Source organism: Mobula hypostoma, chromosome 7, assembly GCF_963921235.1.
Source record: "Mobula hypostoma chromosome 7, sMobHyp1.1, whole genome shotgun sequence".
Lineage (NCBI taxonomy): Eukaryota > Metazoa > Chordata > Chondrichthyes > Myliobatiformes > Myliobatidae > Mobula > Mobula hypostoma.
This window is the reverse complement of record NC_086103.1, coordinates 53,487,630-53,512,154: the sequence shown is the minus strand read 5'-3', so window position 1 is coordinate 53,512,154 and position 24,525 is coordinate 53,487,630. Positions and strand designations below refer to the sequence as shown.

The following is a 24,525-nucleotide window of genomic DNA, read 5'->3' as shown; positions in this document are numbered from 1 at the left end:
CAAAGGCAGGTCATGCCTTATGAGCCTGACTGAATTTTTTGAGGATGTGACTAAACACAGTGATGAGGGTAGAGCTATAGATGTAGTGTATATGGATTTCAGCAAGGCATTTGATAAGATACCCCATGCAAGGCTTACAGAGAAAGTAAGGAGGCATGGGATCCAAGGGGACATTGTTTTGTGGATCCAGAACTGGCTTGCCCACAGAAGGCAAAGAGTGGTTGTAGACAGCTGATATTCTGCATGGAGGCCGGTGACCAGTGGTGTGCCTCAGGGATCTGTTCTGGGACCCTACTCTTTGTGATTTTTATAAATGACCTGGATGAGGAAGTGGAGGAATGTGTTAGTAAATTTGCTGACAACACAAAGGTTGGGGGTATTGTTGATAGTGTGGAGGGCGTCAGAGGTTACAGCGGGACATTCATAGGATGCAAAACTGGGCTGAGAAGTGGTAGATGGAGTTCAACACAGGTAAGTGTGAGGTGGTTCATTTTGGTAGGTCAAATATGTTGGCAGAATATAGCATTAATGGCAAGACTCTTGGCAATGTGGAGGATCAGAGGGATCTTGGGGTCTGAGTCCATAAGACACTCAGCGCTGCTACGCAGGTTGACTCTGTGGTTAAGAAGGCATACGGTGCATTAGCCTTCATCAATCGCAGGACTGAGTTTAAGAACCGAGAGGTAATGTTATAGCTATATAGGACCCTGGACAGGGCAGACCCCACTTGGAGTACTGTGCTCAATTCTGGTCGCCTCACTACAGGAAGAACGTGGAAACCATAGAAAGGGTGCAGAGGAAATTTACAAGAATCTTGCCTGGATTGGGGAGCATGCCTTATGAGAATAGGTTGAGTGAACTCGGCCTTTTCTCCTTGGAGCGACAGAGGATGAGAGGTGACCTGATATATGTGTACAAGATAATGAGAGGCATTGATCATATGGATAGTCAGAGGCTTTTTCCCAGAGCTGAAATGGCTAGCATAAGAGGGCATAGGTTTAAGGTGCTTGGAAGTAGGTACAGAGGAGATGTCAGGGGTACGTATTTTACGCAGAGAGTGGTGAGTGCGTGGAATGGGCTGCTGGTGGCGGTGGTGGAGGGGGAAACAATAGGGTCTTTTAAGAGACTCCTGGATGTATACATGGAGCTTAGAAAAATAGAGGGCTATGAGTAAGCTTAGGTTGTTCTAAGGTAAGTACATGTTCGGCACAGCTTTGTGGGCCAAAGGGCCTGTATTGTGCTGTAGGTTTTCTACGTTTCTATGCTTCTATGAAACATTTCAGCTTCTTTGTTTTTTCAGCTTAATACAAATGCCTATTTGCCTTATAAATGAATATGAATGGATCACATTTGAACACATACTTAGACTTGCATATAGTACAGAAATTTAGTTACTCAAGTGCATTTTAGATCCCAAGGATGTTAAAAAAGGAATTTCCTTGATATCATACACATCAAGAATTTATCTGCTGTTCCCTGTGGTAAAGTTGTGTTGATACTCCAAATATTCCTTGAAATTTTCTTTTAAAATAATTAAGACCTGTTAAGATTTTTTATTAAATTATATCTGTCTCCAGAAAAGAACTGAGAACCAAAGTCACATGGTTGGTAGTTTAATGGGCCATTGTACATACAGTGTGTAATTGAGTGATAGATTCTGGTGGGGTTGACGGAATGGGGTGCGGGGGTGGGTAGTTTGCAGAATAAAATTAGCAAAGGTTTATTGTAAAAGGTTCTCTTGATGGCTGGTTATGCTGAAGAACTTGTTTTTGTGTCATATAACTTCACGACTAAGAGATGAAGTAAATAAACTTGGACTTGAAGTTTGTGTCCATAAAATTGTGGAAATATGGAAACAATAAAACTGATTAGAAATAAAATTAATAAGGAAATATTTATGATCAGGAATTCTAGTCACTAGCAGAAAGGGAATATTGGAACAGCATACTGAAGATAGTAACTTCAGAAAAATTGAATTTAACATGTATTTTAAATTATTTCTGGTTGTGAACAGCCCCTCTTGATACTTGAGTAGAATTATTATTTTCTAATTACCTGTATTTTTAATATCAGTGCATGTGAACTGAAATTAGATAAAATCCACTGGCTTGGAAACATCAATTCTCTGTCGTGTCAGTGACCTACTGTTTGATTCATTCTCCACTTCTTAATCCTGCCAAATTATTTTTATCTTAAAGGTTTTAGCTATTGTTTGCTAGCTGTCTACTCTTAGGACATTTGGGAAAACAATGTTCAAGTTAATTTCATTAAACATTCTGTGACCTCTAAATACTAGGTTCCCAAATAGCATTGCTGATTTGTTTTCTATTCAGTATGGCATTTAAATCCAATTTAACTTTTAAATTCAGTTTCTAGCCACTTTTGTTTTATTCCCATGGGAAGATACTTACATTTTCTTGAAATGGTCTTTCAAATTATCTTCTGTTTACTTTGTCCTTTTGAACATAGGATGATATTTCTGAAGGATAGATGATGAGGACTTTGGCACTTGATGTGACAGAAGTATTGATAAAATGAATATTGTGATCATTTCATATTTGAAATGTCTACAAATACTATCAAAAGGATAAAACTACTCTAAGAACTCACTTTGCTGGATTACAGAGGGAGAATGTTGCATTATAAGAGGTACTCTGATTAAGATGGAGCCTTATTGCCTCTTCAAATGACTTGGGTAGATGTTTAGGAACCCACGACACTTTCTGATGAAGCAGTGAAATTCTCCAGGTGATCAGATCAGATTTACCAGTTATTTTTACTTTCTGTCTTTAGAATTATCCTACATAAAATAAAACTCAGTTAACAACTACCTTAACACTTCTGCATTGTGCAAAGCATTTTCAGACCTTTGAGAATATCGGTGTACAAGAACTGGCATCTCTGTAACACATGCTGAAATCATCAGTGTGTCTCAAAGCACCTAACAGTCAATTAGATACCTTTGAAGTGCAACAGTTGTGTAATGTAGGTAAACACAATGAATAATGTGCACAAAGTAACATCCCACAAACAACAATCCCCATTTTGATTCCTGGGCTAAGAGCTCAAACCAGCCAGGGGAAAGTGGGATTATTATAATTATCCTCAGCACGCCTGGATTTACGGAAATAAAAAATCAATTTTTTTCTTCCAATTAGCATCCAACACCTCTTGGGAAGTACAATTCTCAGGTGAGAATAAGATTGTACATTGTCAAGAAGACTTACTGTACTTGGGTAAGGTAGATATAAATGCCAGTAATAAATAAAACAAAGAGCCATGAATGGAAATTTGGAAACAAAACCATGTATTAGATTCCTTAACCATTGTAGGTCACTGAAGTGTAATGTGGTTTATTCCTAAGCATATTTACTGATGGATTTAAATAAAAAGTCCTAAAATAAGTAAGGACTAGTCAAGTTGCTGGTTTGTTCATTGTTATCCTCTTCAGGAAAATATTTTTAAATTTTAGAAAACTGTATAGTTTTAGCACAGGAAAAGAAGCATGTCACTGATGACGTTCACTTCATGGTAAATATAAAAAGATATTAACCGGGGAAATCAACTTAAGTTGCTACTGTGGTGTACTGTATGTTAATCTAGAAGATTTTGTTGCATTTGTGAGGTTGGCAAGGAGAACTTATATACGTATTGTGTCTGGATTTCATTCATCTGCATAATATCTTCTGTCTATTGTGTACATGTATTTGTCATTTTTTAAATCTTTTTTGTCTCTCTTTCTGCAGGAGATATTACATTTGGGGCAAGAAATTCCTTCCAATCCTTATTATTGTCAGCTTGATGGACAGATGTCCCACATATTTACTGAAACACTGGGTAAATACACTCTAGTTGGTGAATCACTGAACACAAATGCAGCAAAGCGTCTAAGACTAGTTCTGTTTGCACCAGGAGCGTGCACATCATTGGAGTATAGCATACGGGTCTACTGTCTGGAGGATACGCAAAATGCATTGAAGGTAAACAATTAATCTGATTTTAGATAAGCCTATTGATAGTAATGTGCTGCATCATATTAATTAGGAGTAATAATAAGAGTGTATGTGGATTGGCTGAGCAAGATTGAACAATACTGTCAGAGCAAGATCCAGAACTGCGCTGCAAACTCAGTCACATTTGAGTGGCCTCCCATTTCATCATCATTTTCATGTGGTATTTCCATCAGGATGCAGCTCACTGCTTCACCTGCTGCTGTAGAAGTGTACATGTCCTTATAAACTAACTTTGAAAAGTCAACCCCAATATTAGACTGGTTATATTCTTTGGCTTTACCTGAAGGTAATTTCCTGGCTTTCTAGAAGAAGTGCCCAGGGAGGAGGTGAGAGGGTGGTGTGGAAAGGGAAGGTGAAAAGTGAAAAACCAGCAATAGTTAGGATGTGGAACATTTCTACTAAGTATTACTAGCACTCAGAGAGATGAATGGAGTTAGAGTTAAAGCTTCAGTCTACTTGGACAGATCAGTAACAAAGGAGATACGTATGATAGGGGAATATACCTAGATTTTCCAAATCGGCATCTTGCCACAAAAAGAGCTGAGCAACTTTCCATTACCGTCCTTATCTCCACAGGCCATGCTTACAGACCACCCGTATCTCCACAGGCCATGCTTACAGACCACCCGTATCTCCACAGGCCATGCTTACAGACCACCCGTATCTCCACAGGCCATGCTTACAGACCACCCGTCCTTATCTCCACAGGCCATGCTTACAGACCACCCGTATCTCCACAGGCCATGCTTACAGACCACCCGTATCTCCACAGGCCATGCTTACAGACCACCCGTATCTCCACAGGCCATGCTTACAGACCACCCGTATCTCCACAGGCCATGCTTACAGACCACCCGTATCTCCACAGGCCATGCTTACAGACCACCCGTATCTCCACAGGCCATGCTTACAGACCACCCGTATCTCCACAGGCCATGCTTACAGACCACCCGTATCTCCACAGGCCATGCTTACAGACCACCCGTATCTCCACAGGCCATGCTTACAGACCACCCGTATCTCCACAGGCCATGCTTACAGACCACCCGTATCTCCACAGGCCATGCTTACAGACCACCCGTATCTCCACAGGCCATGCTTACAGACCACCCGTATCTCCACAGGCCATGCTTACAGACCACCCGTATCTCCACAGGCCATGCTTACAGACCACCCGTATCTCCACAGGCCATGCTTACAGACCACCCGTATCTCCACAGGCCATGCTTACAGACCACCCGTATCTCCACAGGCCATGCTTACAGACCACCCGTATCTCCACAGGCCATGCTTACAGACCACCCGTATCTCCACAGGCCATGCTTACAGACCACCCGTATCTCCACAGAGCTACTTATGGCTCTAATCATACGTTTTAGCACTAGATCTATTTCTCCATTCTCTGTACATTGAGCGGTGATAAAATTGGAGTAAGTAGAAAGACATGGGGTTCTGATAGTTCGGCTATGGAGAAATTATTTCCCTCTGGATAGAAATACTACAGAACTATAAGCATTAATGCTGGTCATTTAGGAGTGAAAATGTACTTTTTATGTGCAAGTGATAAGTGAGGGCAGGATGTAGCTCTTAAAGATCTATTACATTTCAGAAGTGATATTGTTGAAGTTTTCGAAAGTGTAGAATAAAAGATGTCAACAGACATGAACTAAAGATGTATAAGTTCCGTTAATGCACAAATAAATAAAATCTAACAGAATAATAGTGCAAACTGAATGGGGGAAGATGTTAATTTGAAAGGGCCCTGATTTCATTTATTATTGATCTACAATAAATAGAACTAAACTCAGAAACATACATGGCAGAGTAGAAAATTCAAATACAGAAAATATTAGAAGACAGATGCCTCTCTCAAATTTCTGAAAAATGGAGTGTTTTGACACCAAATGTCACAACATTAATATTGAACTTGTTTTTACTGAGCTGACATTCTGCCTAACTTGTAATTTACTGATGAAAATTCAACACATCATCAGCCAATTGAGCTACAAATTGGCATTTGCAAAAAAAAAAGTAACACCTCTCATTAGTAATTCAATCCAAATCTTATATCCATTAAGTTATTGTTGGACTGGTTGAGATCTGTGAAAACATTTTACCTTGAAATGGCCCTACTGAAATCATAGCATATCACATGAATTATTATGCAGGTGAAATAGTATCCCTGAGTTTTGCAGTGCAGTAAGGTAATCTGGTGTCTGCTTATATCACTGACCTGCATTATTCGTTAATTATATTAGATCTTGTAATACAGGAAGTAACAAATTTAACCTATTTTGACATTTTGTCATTTAAGCTGATTCCCTAAATGCTAATCATGTGAACTCTAAGTTGTTGAAAGAGGAAACTGCTCTAAAAACATCAAATCTTCGATAAGATATTCTAATAGACTTACAAAGTTTTCAGAAAGAATGAACATCTAGCTGCACGTTCCTAGTTGAAAAATAATAACTATAGATAGTTCAAATGGTTATAAAGCTTGAACTAATAGGTATTATTTATATCAATCCTGTGCCAGGTTTGATTTACATCTCCTACTTAAATTCATACATTTCAGATTGTAGCCCTCCAATTTCTGAATCAAAAACTTTGTGAATTGACAGAATACTACTAAAAATTAAATATTTTTAATTGTGTAATCTATATAAAATAATATAGCAACATAAATAACATTGATTTTAGTATTATCATGATCACTCAATCTAAAAACCTTCAAACTTGTAGTAAGGATTTGAAGTTGATTTTTAACAACACCCAACAGGCAGAAATACACCAATTACAGATGGAAAATTGCAAGTTTTTAATTGATTGCTTAATTTTTGGAATGTGGAAATCACTAGCCGTATTGCATTTATTGCTTATCCCTAACTGTTTCTGCCAAGTGATAGAGAGCCACTCCAAATCTTCTGACTAACTTACTTCCACAGCATTTTGGAAAATTCCAAGAAGTCTGCCCTGTAATAACTGAACTGTGATATTTTTTCCAAGAATGAAGTACTATTTAGAAAGGATTTTTGCTGCTCACCACTTGTTTTTGTCCTTGTTGGTAGAAATCAAAGGCTTCCAAGTTAATGTTAAGAGTTACTTAATGAAGTAAATGTATTGCTAAGGGCATGTTGAAGTGCCCTTAGCAATACATTTCCAACAGCTCCCTCCCCTTTCTAGATCTTTCTGTCTCTATCTCAGGAGACAGCTTATCCACTGATGTCTACTATAAGCCTACCGACTCTAACAGCTATCTGGGCTATTCCTCTTCTCACCCTGTCTCTTGCAAAAATGCCATCTCCTTCTCGCAATTCCTCCGTCTCCGCCGCATCCGCTCTCAGGATGAGGCTTTTCATTCCAGGACGAGGGAGATGTCCTCCTTTTTTAAAGAAAGGGGCTTCCCTTCCTCCACCATCAACTCTGCTCTCAAACGCATCTCCGCCATTTCAAGCACATCTGCTCTCACTCCATTCTCCCGCCACCCCACTAGGAATAGGGTTCCCCTGGTCCTCACCTACCACCCCACCAGCCTCCGGGTCCAACATATTATTCTCCGTAACTTCTGCCACCTCCAACGGGATCCCACCACTAAGCACATCTTTCCCTCCCCCCCTCTGCTTTCCGCAGGGATCGCTCCCTACGCAACTTCCTTGTCCATTCGTTCCCCCCCATTCCTCCCCACTGATCTCCCTCCTGGCACTTATCCTTGTAAGTGGAACAAGTGCTACACATGCCCTTACACTTCCTCCCTTACCACCATTCAAGGCCCCAGACAGTCCTTCCAGGTGAGGCAACACTTCACCTGTGAGTCGGCTGGGGTGATACACTGCGTCTGGTGCTCCCGATGTGGCCTTCTATATATTGGCGAGACCCGACGCAGATTGGGAGATCGTTTTGCTGAACACCTACGCTCTGTCCACCAGAGAAAGCAGGATCTCCCAGTGGCCACACATTTTAATTCCACATCCCATTCCCATTCTGACATGTCTATCCATGGCCTCCTCTACTGTAAAGATGAAGCCACACTCAGGTTGGAGGAACAACACCTTATATTCCGTCCTCCAACCTGATGGCATGAACTTTGACTTCTCTAACTTCTGCTAATGCCCCACCTCCCCCTCGTACCCCATCCGTTACTTATATTTATTTTTATACACACATTCTTTCTCTCACTCTCCTTTTTCTCCTTCTTTCCCTCTGACTATACCCCTTGCCCATCCTCTGGGTTCCCCCACCCCCTTGTCTTTCTCCCTGGGCCTCTTGTCCCATGATCCTCTTATATCCCCTTTGGCAATCACCTGTCCAGCTCTTGGCTCCATCCCTCCCCCTCCTGTCTTCTCCTATCATTTTGGATCTCCCCCTCCCCCTCCCACTTTCAAATCTCTTACTAACTCTTCCTTCAGTTAGTCCTGACGAAGGGTCTCGGCCTGAAACGTCGACTGTACCTCTTCCTAGAGATGCTGCCTGGCCTGCTGCGTTCACCAGCAACTTTGATGTGTGTTGCTTGAATTTCCAGCATCTGCAGAATTCCTGTTGTTGGCATGTTGAAGTGGGTTGTTCTCTGCTGATTAATGTTTAACAGTTTGCGATTTGATGAAGATGCGACCATAGGACATAGGAGCAGATTTAGGCTGTTCAACCCATTGAGACTGCTCCACCATTCCATCATGGCTGATCCCAGATCCCACTCATCCCCATACACCTGCCTTCTTGCCATATCCTTTGATGCCCTGACCGATCAGGAAACTATTAAATTCCACCTTAAATATACACATGGACTGGCCTCCTCCACAGTCTGTGGCAGAGCATTACACATACTTACTACAGTCTGGCTAAAACAAAATTCTTACCTCTGTTGTAAAGAGTCACCCCTCAATTTTGAGGCTGTGCCCTCTAGTTTTGGGTACCCCCACCATAAGAAACATCCTCTCCACATCCACCCTATCTAGTTCTTTCAACATTCAGTAGATTTCAATGAGATTCCTCCCTGCCCCCCCCCCCAAACATTCTTCTAAATTCCAGTGTGTACAGACCCAAAGCTGCCAAGCGCTGCTCATATGTTAACTCCATCATCCCTGGAATCATCTTCACACACCTGCTCTGGACTCTCTCCAATGACAACACATCCTTTCTGAGATAAGGGCCCAGAACGGTTGACAATACTCCAAGTGCGGCTTGTCCATCATCTTATAAAGCCTCAGCATTATCTCCTGCTTTTATATTTTATTCCTGTTGAAGTAGATACCAACATTGCATTTGCCACCTTTACCACAGACACAACCTGTAAATTAACCTTCTGTGAGTCTTGCATGAGGACTCCTAAGTCCCTCTGCACCTCTGATGTTTGAACCTTCTCTCCATTTAAATAATAGTCCACACTGTTGTTCCTCTTACCAAAATACATTATCATACATTTCCCAACACTGAATTTCATCTGCCACTTTTTGCCCATGCTTCCAATTTGTCTAAGCCCTGCTGCAATCATATTGCTTCTTCAGCACTAACTACCCTCCACCTATCTCCATATCATCCACAGCCTTTTCCACAAAGCCGTCAATTCCACGATCTTAAGTCATTGTCAAACACTGTGAAAAATAACGGTCCCAATACTGACCCCTGAGGAACACCACTAGTCACTGGCCGCCAACCAGAAAAGGCCCTTTTATTCCCACTCTCTGCCTCCTGCCTGTCAGCCATTCCACTATCCATGCCAGTGTCTTTCCTGTAATGCCATAAGATTTCATATTGTTAAGCAGCCTTGTGTGTGGCACCTTATCAAACACTTTCTAAAAATCTAAGTAAATGACATCCACTGCCTCTCCTTTGTCCATCCTGCTTGTTACTTCCTCAAAGAACTCTAACAGGCTTGTCAGGCAAGATATCCCTTCTCAGAAACCATGCTGACTTTGACTTACTGTATTATTGGTCTCCAAGTACCCCAAAATCTCATTCTTAATAATAGACTCCAACACTTTCCTGACCACTGAGGTTAGGCTAACTGGCCTATAACTTCCTTTTTTTTGCCTTTCTCCCTTCTTAAAGAGTGGAGTGACATTTGCAAACTTCCGGTCCTCCAGGACCCTACAGAATCAAGTGGCTTTTGAAAGATCATGAACAATGCTTCTGTTATCTCTTAAACAATCTCTCTCAGGACTCTGGGATGTAGTCCATCTGGTTCAGGTGACTTATCCACCTTTAAACTTTTCAGTTTGCCTAGCACTTTTTCCTTTGTAATAGCAATGATACTCACTCCTGCTTCCTGACACTCATGGACCATTGGCATACTACTAGTGTCTTCCAGAGTGAAGACTGATGAAAAGTACCCATTAAGTTCATCTGCCATTTCTTTTTCCCCCAATGCTACCTCACCAGCATCATTTCCAGTGGTCCAATATAAACTCCCTTTTACCCTTTATATGACTGAAAAAGCTTTTAGTATCCTGCTTTATATTATTGGCTCGTTTGCCCTCATATTTCATCTTTTTCCCTTCTTATAGCTTTTTAGTTACCTTTTGTTGGATTTTAAAAGCTTCCCAATCAACCAACTTCCCACTCACTTTTGCTACCTTATATGCCCTTTCCTTGGCTTTTATGCAGTCCTTAATTTCCTTTGTCAGCCACGGTTAACTACCCCTGCCATTTGGGAACAACTTCTGTGGGACATATCTATCCTGTGCCTTGTAAACGATTCCCAGAAACTTCAGCCAAATCTGTTTTGCCATTATCCCCACCATTATCTTCCTCCAATCCACCTGGGCAAGCTCCTAGCTCATACCTCTGTAATTCCATTTACCCCTTTATTCCATTGCGATACTGATATATGTGAGTTCTGCTTCTCCCTCTCAAACTGCAGTATCAATTAAATCATATTATGATCACCATTTCCTAAGAGTTCCTTTATGTTCAGCTTCGTAATGAGATTCAAGTTATTACACCACACCCAATCTAAGATAGCCTTTCCCCGAGTAGGTTCAAGCACATGCTGCTTTAAAAAGCCATCTCATAGGCATTCAACAAATTCCCTCTCTTGTGATCTGACACCAACCTGATTTTCCTAATCCCCTTGCATATTGATGTCTCCCTTTACAATTGTGTCATTACCCTTATTACATGCCTTTTCCAGCTCCCTTTGCTACCTCAACCCCATATCTTGGCTACTATTTGGAGGCCCATATATGATTCCCATAATTTTTCTTTACCTTTGCAGTTTCTTAACTCCACCCACAAAGATTCAACATTCTCCGATTCTGTGTCACCTCTTTCTGAAGATGTAATTCCATCTCTTACCAACAGAGCCACACCACTGCCTATATCATCCTGCCTGTCCTTTCAATACAAAGTATATCTTTTGACGTTAAGCTCCCAACTATGGCCTTCTTACAGCCATGACTCAGTAAAGCCCAGAACGTCATATCGACCAATCTCTAATTGCGCCAGGAGTTTGTCCACCTTATTGCGAATATTATGCGCATTTAAATACAGCACCTTCAGTCCTGCATCTCACCCTTTTGAATTTTGCCTCTGTGGTACAATTTAACTGTTCGCTCTGTCTGCATTTGTATCCAGTCATTGGCTTTTCCTTCCTTACAGTCATGTTACACCTGTCAGCTACTTATAAACTTGTTGGCTTATCCTCAGTTCTATCATCCTGGTTCCCATCCCCCTGTAATATTAGTTTAAACCACTCCCAACAGCTCTGGTAAATCTTACCGCAAGAATATTGGTCCCCCTCGGATTCAAGTGCAACCCATCCCTTTTGTACAGGTCCCACCTGCCCCAGAAGAGGTCCCAATAATCCAGAAATCTGAATCCCTGCCCTCTGCTCCAATTCTTCAACCACACATTTATCTGCCACCTTATCTTATTCCTATCCTCACTGATTAGTAGCACAGGCAGCAATCCTGAGATTACTACCTTTGAGATCCTGCTTCTCAGCTTCCTTCCTAACTCCCTGTATTCTTTTTCAAGTCCTCCTCCCTTTCTCTTCCTATGTTGTTGGTCCCAATATGTACCATGTCTTCCGGCTGCTTTCCCTCCCTTTTCAGGATATTGTGGATGCCTCATATGGGCCAGGGAGAATAATCTATCACACTCATGATTTGTTCTTCGGAGTTGCATAAAGGTTTTGGGGAGACAGGTGAACCACATGCAGCTAGAGACCTGTCTTAACCTTTTCTTATAATTGCAGTCCTTACGTGGCTGGTTGATTTGAGTTTCTGCCCAATGGTAACTTTGAGTATGCTGTTGATGATGGTCTAGGTAATACTAATGTTGTTGAATGCTGTGGATAATTGGTTTGGCTCTCACTGATTAGGGATATTCATTACTGTGTGTTACTTGCCCTTTGCCAGCACTTGTTTGGATGCCGCAGGTACACATGGCTTCTTCACTGCCTAAAGAGTTACAAATCAAATTAAACACTGTATAATCATCAGCTAGCTTTCCCCTTCATGATCTGGTGACAGAAAGAAAGTCATTGATGAAGTACTTGAAGTTGATTGTGCTTCAGAGGCTGCACTGATAAAAATCCTGTAAGATTGTGTTGGGGCAAGTAGGTGTGACTGAGAGTCAGTTGGAAGTACTCTGCCGTAAAAATGATTACATTTTAAATTTAAAATAAAATATACCGCAGCATGTTGAAGTTTAATTGAGGCATTGAAATTTTTTTACTGAATTACGCAACAGGTAGTTATCTACAATTCCATTTGGGTAACTGGCTGTTTATTAGTGGCACCAGCTAGTGTAGTGGTTAGTGTGATGCTGTTACAGCTCGGGGCATGCCAGATTTCCGAGTTCAATTCCAGTGCTGTTCTGTAAGGAGTCTCTACGACCTCCTTGTGGAATGCGTGCGTTTTCCCCGTGTGCACCAGTTTCCTCCCATGGTCCAAAGGTGTACCGTGTAGGTTAACTGGTCATTGTAAATTGTCTGGTGATTAGTTTGGGTCAATCGGGATTCTAGGCTGGTGTGGCTTGAAAGGCTGGAACGTCCTATTCTGCCCCGTATCGCTAAATGGATTAATAAAGATTATCCTGATTCAAAGCAATTGAAAAAAATAAACCAGAAAAAGAACATTTCTGCTTCTTTGGGGATTTTATAAGACAATTCATGAATTCTAGGCTTTGAATAAGTCATTATGTTTCACTGTCATTGAATATTCACACAAGTATCTTTCATAAGATGGCAAGAAAAATATAGAATGTCTATTTGTGGAACATTGTCCCATTGTGAAATGTGAAGCTAATAAATTATATGGAAACAATCTATCATAATCATGTTAAACCATATGACTTTGCTTAATGGTAAGCAGTAACTTATTACTCCATATTAATATCCACATACACTGCTAATATTTCATTGCTTGGTTTGGAGATTAGATAAATTAAAGAAAATATTATATATACAGATAACATATGATACAGGAATAAGAGAAATCATATTGTGGAAAATACTTGTTCAAGTTTTTGAACCATCTAAAATGAAGGTAATAATTCAACGTATTTACAATAGGTGTGTGCATACTAAGGTGATGTATGTTAATTGACAAACTAGTTCCTGAGGAGCGTTTCAGCTTTTGCAGTTTGTTGTAAGCTAAAATGAGTATTGAGTGAAATGATGAGTGCGGATTTTGAGTGGATTGATATTGATATCAATTGATCTAAGTTAGGCAATTCACTACACAACTCTTAATCAAAACTTGTACTTTGTCTCAGCACAAACATCAACTTGAATATGTTGACCTCTGGCCAGCAATGTAAAACATGAATTTTACTGTTTCCTCTGTATCAATACACACTCAGGCCACTTCTCCAATTTATAACACTGAAATAAGTGATCTCCCGTTACCCAAACAATTTATCCTTCTCCTAGCCCCTGGCAAGGGGGGTCTTCTTTGCAATAGGCTCTGCAGTTCTCGCTGCTTTGCATTCAGAGACCCATACTCTTGTCAGTTCAAGTGATGTGTTTATTCTCATTGTCTCTGTCCTATCTGGCTAACGTGTGTCAGCTTCCCATTGGTCTAAACCACCATCAATTTACTGCCCTTTTTGCAAATGTAAACTTGTGGTTAATGTCACTATATCCAGCTATTAGGCTTGAGTTACTCAGGTCAGACGCAGACTCCACTGTTTGTAAACCTGCATGTTCTATCATACCAAAGAGCACCTTATTTGGAAATGATAACTTCTTATTTGGAAATGATCTCTAGTTCTGCAGATAACAAGAGCATCATTGTGTTCACTTCAGAAGACTTTGATCCAGCTATTCCTGAGCAAAACCAGGTCACAAAATGCAGGTGCAAAGCAGCTTCACAAAATTGCTGCCTCCATTCCTTCAAGCACATAGCAAGAACAAAAAGGATTGATTTGTCTACTTCCACTATCCATGTCTCATTCGAGTTCAATGTTTTCTTCCACGTTGTAAGTTCTTCCCCTTTTGATCCATAGAAAATTCTGGGGATAGCACTACTGTTTATATCTGAGTGAATTCAGATCAAAGGAACACCAACATTCATGACTACATCAAATAATACTGAGAAAGATACTAACAAAACATCCCATTGACTGTAAAATGTAGATATCAAAGCATCAGCATATTTAAAATTATGTCAGTACAAAAGCATATAAAGGAAACATGATAAAATATTCCTAGGTTCATACTATATGTTGGGGTATATAACAATGAATAAAATATGAGGTATAGGTACAGAGTACTCAGAGTAACAACATCATGGTGTAAATTCAAATGAAGTCACCAAAAAGAGACTTGAAATGGCACTTAGCACGTAAGCACAAGCTGTTTAAATTGCCATAGAAAAACACTTAGGAAAATACTTTGGATCACTAGAACAAAAAGCAGAACCATAATAACTTGCAAAATAATATGAATCCAAGGATGTACACTAGGATTTAGACTTCAGTTCCAAAGCTTTCTCCAAAAGGGCGCAAAACGTCATTAGCTAAATCTCCATGACCTTTAATGGTCTTGGATAATTCATCCCATTGCCTAATAAGAGATTTATTATGGTTAATATAAAATTCAAGTGAACAGGTGTTTAACGACAGGACTGCATAACATTTGTCCAGCCAAAATTAAGTCACTCAAAACATTGGAAACTGCAACATTGGAGTTAATCAAACTGCAAATTAAAGATCCCTTCTTGTAATGTGAGTTTGAAGTATCATTCACTAAAGGAAATTTCATAAATGTCCTGTTATTGACAGGCAAAATAGGTATTGAAGTTATCATAAGAAACAAGCCAACGAACTATTAACTCATTCTTAACCAAATCCTCTGGGCAAAACCATTATTCTTCCTTCTGGTGGCAGAAGGTCAAATTTACTCCTTTTGTCTCTGCCTGAACCTCATTACACAACAAAGGACTAGTAACAGTTGGCACTACAATGGTTGTGGTATCAGTTTTCATTGAATCTACCATGGGGTAAATTGTATATGTAAGATCTTGATGCTCCAGTGCAAATGGGATTAAGCTCCCTGGGGCACATGCTAACCTATGATCTCCTTTCTGATTTGTGTCCACCCAGCAATACCATTACATTAACAATTAAGATGTACCTGGGTTATAAACCCTTCTTTTTCCTGACTCAGGACCCAAAGTATCTTGTCCTTAATGGCTAACATCAAAGCAGATGAGTTAAAGAATCAGAATCAGGTTTATTATCAGCGGCATGTGTCATGACGTTTGTTAACTTCGCAGTAGCAGTTCGATGCAAAACATGATAATCTCAAAGGAAGAAAAAAGTAAATAAATAAACCAAGTACAGTAAGTATATATATGTATATTAAATACGTTAAAAATAGTGCAAAAACAGAAATTATATATTTTTTTAAGTGAGGTAGTGTTCATGGGTTCAGTGTCCATTTAGGAATTGCAAGGCAGAGGAGAAGAAGCTGTTCCTGAATTGCTGAGTGTGTGCCTTCAGGCTTCTGTACCGCCTTCCTGGTGGTATTAATGAGAAGTGGGCATGCCCTGGGTCCTTAATAATGGACGTCACCTTTCTGAGGCACCACTCCTTGAAAATGTCCTGGGTACTACAGGGGCTAGTACCCAAGATGGAGCTGACTAATTTTACCCACACCAGACAGTGATGCAGTTATCCACAGTACATCTATAGAAGTTTTCAAATGTTTTGGTTGACAAACCAAGAAAAGGATTTATCAAAATAAATAGTTGAGAACAAATCGAGACCAAGTCAACATGTGAGATATTTTTTTTAAATCTGCAGAAAACAGAAAACACTAAGAAAGTAAAGATATTTAAAAATAAAAATAGGAAATGACAAAAAGTGATTTAAAACAGTTGTGGAGACATTTCAAAAACAATCAACATTTTTCAATGCATTCATGTGAATTTTGTCGTAATGGAGTGAATAAATAACAGGACAACACGTCTAGTTCACTCTGTCACAACTGGCTCAGTCAAGATACAAAATTTCCTACTGGAAGGGCCTTAGTTCATTGAATTGGATACTGAAGTGAAGGAAGGATTGATCAGACAGGTGAGGTATTATCCAAAGTGATTCTATAGGCGTATTAATGGCAGCTAAGAAAAGGGGGAAATGAGTGGTGTTGTATTGGACCACATACATTAGTAGGGCAAGGGTACTGAAGGCTTTAAAATGCATTAAGATGGCTGAATGTACGGGGCCTGAATAGTGCATTCTTGGACCTTATGGGAAGCTTGACAAGAAATTGCAGGGGACCTTACAGAGGTTTTGGCTTGATCTCCGGCCACTGGCATTGTTCCAGAGGACTGGAGAGTGGCTAATGTGGTACAATTATTTAAAAAACAGTAACAAAAATAACCAGCAAACAACAGGCCAGTGAGTCTGACATTTATGGTGGGGGAAGAAAAGCTGGATGGGATCCTGAGGGACAGGATCTACCAACAGTTGATATGGAGCAGTTGGCACTAATTGTATACCACAGCAGGAAGGTAGCATACATGAAAAGCAGATGCGTATTGCATTGCCTTGCCCTACACCACCATAAAGAAAAAATGTACTTACGTGGGAAAAGACATATGAGAGCAGTAAGCAAAATGTCCCACCCCTCCATTATGTAGGACATGCAGGCCTACTCATGCCCACAGCGCTGCAAAATGTGTAAGAATTCTGCATGGAAGGTCAGTGACTGCATCTTTAAATGGCATATTCCACCAATGGCACTGCTGATTCAAATACTTCTCAATGGACAAGACTCTGATCTCCTAGCCTACCACCGGTAAAGACGTTACACAACATTCACATGTTCCACCATTCCCTCACACACAACTCATACAAACCTAATATATGTTTCCTGCTCTGACAAAGTGTCTCCAACTTGAAACATTAATTTTGCTTCTCTCCCCACAGATGCAGCCTGACCCTCTAGTACTTCTTATTAGAGTATGTAGTTCCTAACTTGCACTCACTGCCAGCTACTCAACCATAACTTTCACATCCCCCAAACATACTGCACAATATTCACAGACTTCCTTTTTTACAGGACAAGGTTCACACCACTAGGACAGCAGAAGCTAACTCGGGGTTGTTCATCCTAATTTGATCTTCTTTCTCCCTTGGAAGATATGGCCATTATTGTTGAAGTGCCCACAGGTGGTGGTTAATCATTTGGTTTACATGTTGGATGATGATAACATCATACCTAATTCTCCTCCCCTTATCTGACTTTTTTGGTTTAGTGTGAACATGTATTTCTTACCTGTTCCACACACCATCCACTAGTCACAACCCTAGCTTGGTGCCTTTCCCATTTCCCCTTTAAGAGTGCAGGAAATGACACCAGCTAGATATGAATATTAAGTGAATAAACAAGATGCCAGTGGTGCCAAAACAGCCCTTTAATGCCCACTCATTGTGCCACAAGCTTGGATACAGCACTATCCTTGATTTCAGAAGATACCACAGAAGTAATGTTTGCCTATTATAAGACTGACATAAGTGATATTCAATCAGGAGAGGAAGAAGGTAATACAGGCGGCATCTCCGCAGGGAGGACACACCGATTGTGTTAGGAGCAATCAGATCATAACTATTTTGGCACTACATACAGGAAGAAAACATTGAGTCTGTGCTATGTTTGGTGTATTGGCACACCTGCCAAAGAGAGTGTGTCAGAAGTTCATGAATTTAATGCCCAATGGCTAATGTCTCAGCCTCCATGCACCACAGCCAGAAGCTGCTTGACCTCACTTTGGTGCAATCCACGCCACGTGGTTCATATCCAAGCTCACACTCTGACTGTGAAAGTAAGTCTGCATAAAAAGCTTTCAGGGTGTTGCAGCTGTCCAGCAAATTATTGTGGCTCCTGCCCTGTTACAGGATGACAACATGAGTCCATGCCACTCAGCCAATGCCAATGCAAACCAGACTGTTTCCTCCCATGCCCAGATAGCACACTCCAAATTGGGAATTCTAGAATTTAAAAAAGCCTGAGTTTATCCTTCAAGACTATCTGTTAACACATGCAATGAAAGCCAATGGCTTATTATAAGTTGTGGTGTAGATGCTGGGGTGGAACTCTACCAAAATAGGACTTGGGTAGGTAGAATCAGAACCAGAATCAAGTTTATTATCACCAGCGTATGTCACAAAATTTGTTAACTTAGCAGCAGCAGTTCAATGCAATACATAATATAGAAGAAGAGGGAAAAAGTAATAAATAAATAAATAAATTACAGTATATGTGTGTTGGAGAGATTAAAAATCATGCAGAAACAGAAATAATATATATTTAAAAAGTGAGGTAGTGTTCACGGGTTCATTGTCAATATCCATTTAGGAATTGGATGGCACACGGGAAAAAGCTGTTCCTGAATCGTTGAGTGTGTTCCTTCAGACTTCTGCACCTCCTACCTTATAGAAACATTGAAAACCTACAACACAATACAGGCCCTTCAGCCCACAGAGTTGTGCCGAACATGTCCCTACCTTAGAATTTATTAGGCTTACCTATAGCCCCCTATTGTACTAAGCTCCATGTACCTATTAAAAGTCTCTTAAAAGACCCTATTGTATCTGCCTCCACCACCATTGCCGGCAGCCCATTCCACGCACTCACCACTCTGAGTAAAAAACTTACCCCTGACATCTCCTCTGTACCTACTCCCCAGCAACGTAAACCTGTGTCCTCTTGTAGCAACCATTTCAGCCCTGGGAAAAAGCCTCTGACTATCCACACAATCAATGCCTCTCATCATCTTATACACCTCTATCAGGTCACCTCTCATCCTCCGTCGCTCCAAGGAGAAAAGGCTGAGTTCACTCACCCTGTTCTCATAAGGCATGCTCCCCAACCCAGGCAATATCCTTGTAAATCTCCCCTGCACCCTTTCTATGGCTTCCACATCCTTCCTGCAGTGAGGTGACAGTACTCCAAGTGTGGTCTGACCAGGGTCCTATATAGCTGCAACATTACCTCTCAGCTCCTAAATTCAATTCCGCGATTGATGAAGGCCAATACACCGTACACCTTCTTAACCACAGAGCCAACCTGCGCAGCTGCTTTGAGTGTCCTATGGACTCAGAACCCAAGATCCCTCTGATCCTCCACACTGCCAAGAGTCTTACCGTTAATATATATTCTGCCATCATATTTGACCTACCAAAATGAACCACTTCACACTTATCTGGGTTGAACTCCATCTGCCACTTCTCAGCCAAGTTTTGCATCCTATCAATGTCCCGCTGTAACTTCTGACAGCCCTCCACACTATCCACAACACCTCCAACCTTTATGTCATCAGCAAACATACTAACCCATCTCTTCACTTCCTCATCCAGGTTATTTATAAAAATCACGAAGAGTAAGGGTCCCAGAATAGATCCTTGAGGCACTCCACTGGTGACTGCCCTCAATGCAGAATATGACCTGTCTACAACCACTCTTTGCCTTCAGTGGGCAAGCCAGTTCTGGATCCACAAAGCAATGTCCCCTTGGATCCTATGCCTCCTTAATTTCTCAATAAGCCTTGCATGGGGTACCTTATCAAATGCCTTGCTGAAATCCATATACACTACATCTACTGCTCTTCCTTCATCAATGTGTTTAGTCACATCCTCAAAAAATTCAATCAGGCTCGTAAGGCACAACCTGCACTTGACAAAGCCATGCTGACTACTCCTAATCATATTATACCTCTCCAGATGTTCATAAATCCTGCCTCACAGGGTCTTCTCCAACAACTTACCAACCACTGAGGTAAGACTCACTGGACTATAATTTCCCGGGCTAGTTCTATTCCCTCTCTTGAATTAAGGAACAACATCCACAACCTTCTAATCCTCCGGAACCTCTGCCGTCCCTGTTCATGATGCAGAGATCATCGACAGAGGCTCAGCAATCTCCTTCCTCACCTCGCACAGTAGCCTGGGATACATCTCATCTGGTCCCAGCGACTTATCCAACTAGTTGCTTTCCAAAAGCTCCAGCACATCCCCTTTCTTAATATCTACATGCTCAAGCTTTTCAGTCTGTTGCAAGTCATCACTACAATCACCAAGATCCTTTTCCATAGTGAATACTGAAGTAAAGTATTCATTAAGTACCTCTGCTACTTCCTCTGGTTCCATATATACTTTCCCACTGTCACACTTAATAGGTCCTATTCTCTCACATCTTATCTTCTTGCTCTTCACATACTTGTGGAATGCCTTGAGGTTTTCCTTAATCCTGTCTGTCAAGGCCTTCTCATGGCCCCTTCTGGCTCTCCTAATTTCCTTCTTAAGCTCCTTCCTATTAGTCTTATAATCTTCTAGATCTCTAACATTACCTAGCTTTCTGAATCTTTTGTAAGCTTTTCTTTTCTTCTTGACTAGATTTATTACAGCCTTTGTACACCACGGTTCCTGTACCCTACCATAGCTTCCCTGTCTCATTGGAACGTATCTATATAGAACTCCACACAAATATCCCCTGAATATTTGCCACATTTCTTCCGTACTTTTCCTTGAGAACATCTGTTTCCAATTTAAGCCTCCAATTTCCTGCCTGATAGCCTCATAATTCCCCTTATTCCAATTAAATGCTTTTCTAACTTATCTGGTAATAATGATAATAATGAGAAAAGGGTATGCCCTGAGTGCTGGGTGTACTTAATAATGGACGCTGCCTTTCTGAGACACCACTCCATAAAGACGTCCTGTGGTCTTTGTAGGCTAGTACCCAAGATAGAACCAACTAAATTTACCACCTTCTGCAGCTTCTTTCAGTCCTGTCCAGTAACCGCACCCCCCCACCACCATACCAGACAGTGATGCAGCCTCTCCATGGTACATCTATGGATGTTTTTGAGTGTTTTTGTTGACATACCAAATCTCAAACTCCTAATGAAGTATAGTCATTGTCTTGCCTTCTTTATAGCTGCATCAATATGTTGGGACCAGGTTAGGTCCTCAGAAATCTTGACACGCAGGAACTTGAAACTGCTCACTCTCTCCACTTCCCATCCCTCTATGAGGATTGGTACGTGTACCCTCATCTTACTCTTCCTGAAGTCCACAATCAGCTCTTACGTCTTACTGACATTGAGTGCAAGGTTGTTGCTGGAACACCACTCCACTCGTTGGCATATCTCGCCTTTGTACACTCTCTCGTCTCCATCTGTAATTCTACCAAAAATGGTTGTATTGTCAGCAAAATTGTAGATGTATTTGAGCTATGCCTAGCCACACAGTCATGTGAATACAGAGAGTAGAGCAGTGGGCTAAGCACACACACCTGAGGTGCACCATTGTTGATCGTCAGCAAGGAGGAGATAACATCACCAATCCACACAGATTGTGATCTTCCCGGTAGGAAGTCAAGGATCCAATTGCAGAGGGAGGCACAGAAGCCCAGGTTCTGCAACTTCTCAATCAGCTTTGTGGGAATGATGGTGTTAAATGCTGAGCTATAGTTGATGAACAGCATTCTGACATAGGTGTTTGTATTGTCTAGGTGGTCTAAAGCCATGTGAAGAGACATTGAGATTGTGTCTATTATGGCGTTAGGCAAATTGCAATGGGTCTAGGTCCTTGCTGAGGCAGGAGTTCAGTCTAGTCATAACCAACCTCTCAAAGCATTTCATCACTGTAGATGTGAGTGCTACCAGGTGATAGTCATTAAGGCAGCCCACATTATTCTTCTTAGTCATTGGTATAACTGTTGCTGTTTTGAAACAAGTGGGAACTTGAAGCAAGGGTATCAGTGAGAGGTTGAAAATGTCCTTGAATACTCCTGCCAGTTGGTTGGCACAAGTTTTCAGAGCCTTACCAGATACTCTGTCGGGGCTTTCCACCTTGTGAGGGTTCACCGTCTTTAAAGACAGCCTAACATCGGCCTCTGAGATAGAGATCACAGGGTCATCAGGTGCAGCAGGGATCTTCAGAGCTGTAGTTCTTTTCTCCCTTTCAAGGCAGGCATAGAAGGCATTAAGTTCATCTGGTAGTGAAGCATCGCAGCCATTCATGCTATTGAGTTTCACTTTGTAGGAAGTAATGTCTTGCAGACTCTGCCAGAGTTGCCTTGCATCCAACCTCATTGGAAATTGTCTCTTCACCCTTGAAATCACACCTGGTTTTCTGGTACAGGCCTGGATCGCCAGCCTTGAATGTCACAGATCTAGCCTTCAACAGACGATGTACATCCACGGCTTTTGGTTTGGGAATGTACAGCAAGGCTTTGTAGGCACACGCTCATCCACACAGCTTGATGACAACTGCAGCACACTCACCCAGATTCGAAGATGAATCACTGAATACGGTCCAGTCCACCAATTCAAAGCAGTTCTGTAAGCACTCCGGTGCTTCCCTTATCCAGACCTTCTCGGTCCTCACTACTGGCAGGCAGTGGCAGGATAAGTAAAAGGTGTGGTTGGAGCTGGGAAAATAATATTTTTTTTATTTCAAAATATACTTTATTCAAAAATAAAATTATATACAATAAACCATTCAATGACTCTCAATCCTTTACATACGTTTCCCTTACCGTCTCTAGGTATTTATACTTTTGGCCACCCACGTGGCACTCTGTTGGTTTACCTTCCCACACCATTGTTGAGGGGTATACTCCCCGCCACCCAACCCCTCCCACTCCCACGGGAGAAGAACTCTAAAATGTGGTCCTTCCCCACTGGGCCCTTGCGGTGGCTGCACCAAATTTCAGCGCGTCCCTCAGCACGTACTCCTGCAGCCGAGAATGTGCCAGTCGGCAGCATTCTCCCACGGACATCTCCGTGTGCTGGTAGATCATCAACTTTCAGGCCGACCAAAGAGCGTCTTTCACCGAGTTGATGATCTGCCAGCAGCACCAGATGTTGGTCTCCGTATGCGTCCCCAGGAACAGCCCGTAGATCAGAGTCCTCTGTTACGCAGCTGCTGGGGATGAAACATGACACTAGCCTGTCCATCCTCCTCCACACCTTCTCTGCGAACTCACAGTGTGCAAAGAGGTGAGTCACAGACTCTTCCTCACTGCAGTCCTCCCCTGGGCAGTGGGGTGTGGAGACGACGTTCCGGGTGTACGGGAGCGATCTGAGTGGGAGGTCCCCTCTCACTGCCAGCCAGGCGAGGTCCTGGTGCCTGTTGGTGAGGTCTGGCGATGAGGCATTCTGCCAGATGAACTGGATGGTCTGCTCAGGGAACCACCCCACTGTGTCCATCATGTCCTTCTCCTGCAGTGCCTGCAGGACATTACGTGCCTTCCACTGCCTGTTGGCCCTGTGTTTAAAGGCGTTGACCCAGAAAAGCTTTTCTAGGAAGGACAGGTATGGTGGCAACGAACAGCTGACTGGGGTGTTGTGTGGGAGTGGGGCCAAACCCATCCTTCGTAGCCAGGGCGACAGGTAGAACCTGGGCACATAGTGGTACTTGATGCCCACATATCTGGGTTCGACACATAACCTGATGCGGCCACACACGAAGCTGTGCATCAAGGTGAGGGCGACATTGGGGACGTTCTTGCCCCCATTGTCCAGGGACTTGTGCATGAGGGTACATCTGACCCGCTCCATCTTGGATCTCCAAACGAATCTGAAGACAGCTCGGGTAATTTCCGAGCTGTAGGAGCAGGGGACGGGCCACACCTGCACCAAGTACAGCAGCCCTGAGAGCACCTCACACCTGATGACCAGGTTCTTGCCCGTTATCGATAGGGAGCGCCCTCCCCACAGTCCAAGTTTCTTTTTCACCTTGGCAGTCCGCTCCTGCCAGTTCTTGTTGCACCTCAGCCTCTCCGAAGCAGATCCCCAACACCCTCACGTGGTCAGACCTGATGGTAAAGGGGACACTGGATCAGTTGGGCCAGTTGCCGAAGAGCATGGCTTCGCTCTTCATGGGGTTGACCCTGGCCCCCGACGCTAGTTCAAACTGTTCACAGATGCTGATCAGCCTACGAACTGACCTTGGATCAGAGCAGAAGACGGTGATGTCGTCCATGTACAGGGAGGTTTTCACTTGGGTCCCTGGCAGCGTTACCTCTCTTATGCCCTCATCCCTCCTGATGGCTTCGGCA

General features: G+C 42.0%; 1 protein-coding gene across 6 annotated transcripts in view; it reads left to right on the top strand.

Annotated features, from left to right (window-relative positions):
- unc5a (unc-5 netrin receptor A) overlaps positions 1–24,525 on the top strand; it is a 613,315-nt gene that overhangs the window by 548,163 nt on the left and 40,627 nt on the right. For all 6 annotated transcript variants that reach the window (XM_063053439.1, XM_063053436.1, XM_063053437.1 and 3 more), the window contains one exon: positions 3,747–3,980. In XM_063053439.1, the coding sequence (XP_062909509.1) occupies positions 3,747–3,980 (234 nt within the window). The remainder of the gene's footprint in view (positions 1–3,746; positions 3,981–24,525) is intronic.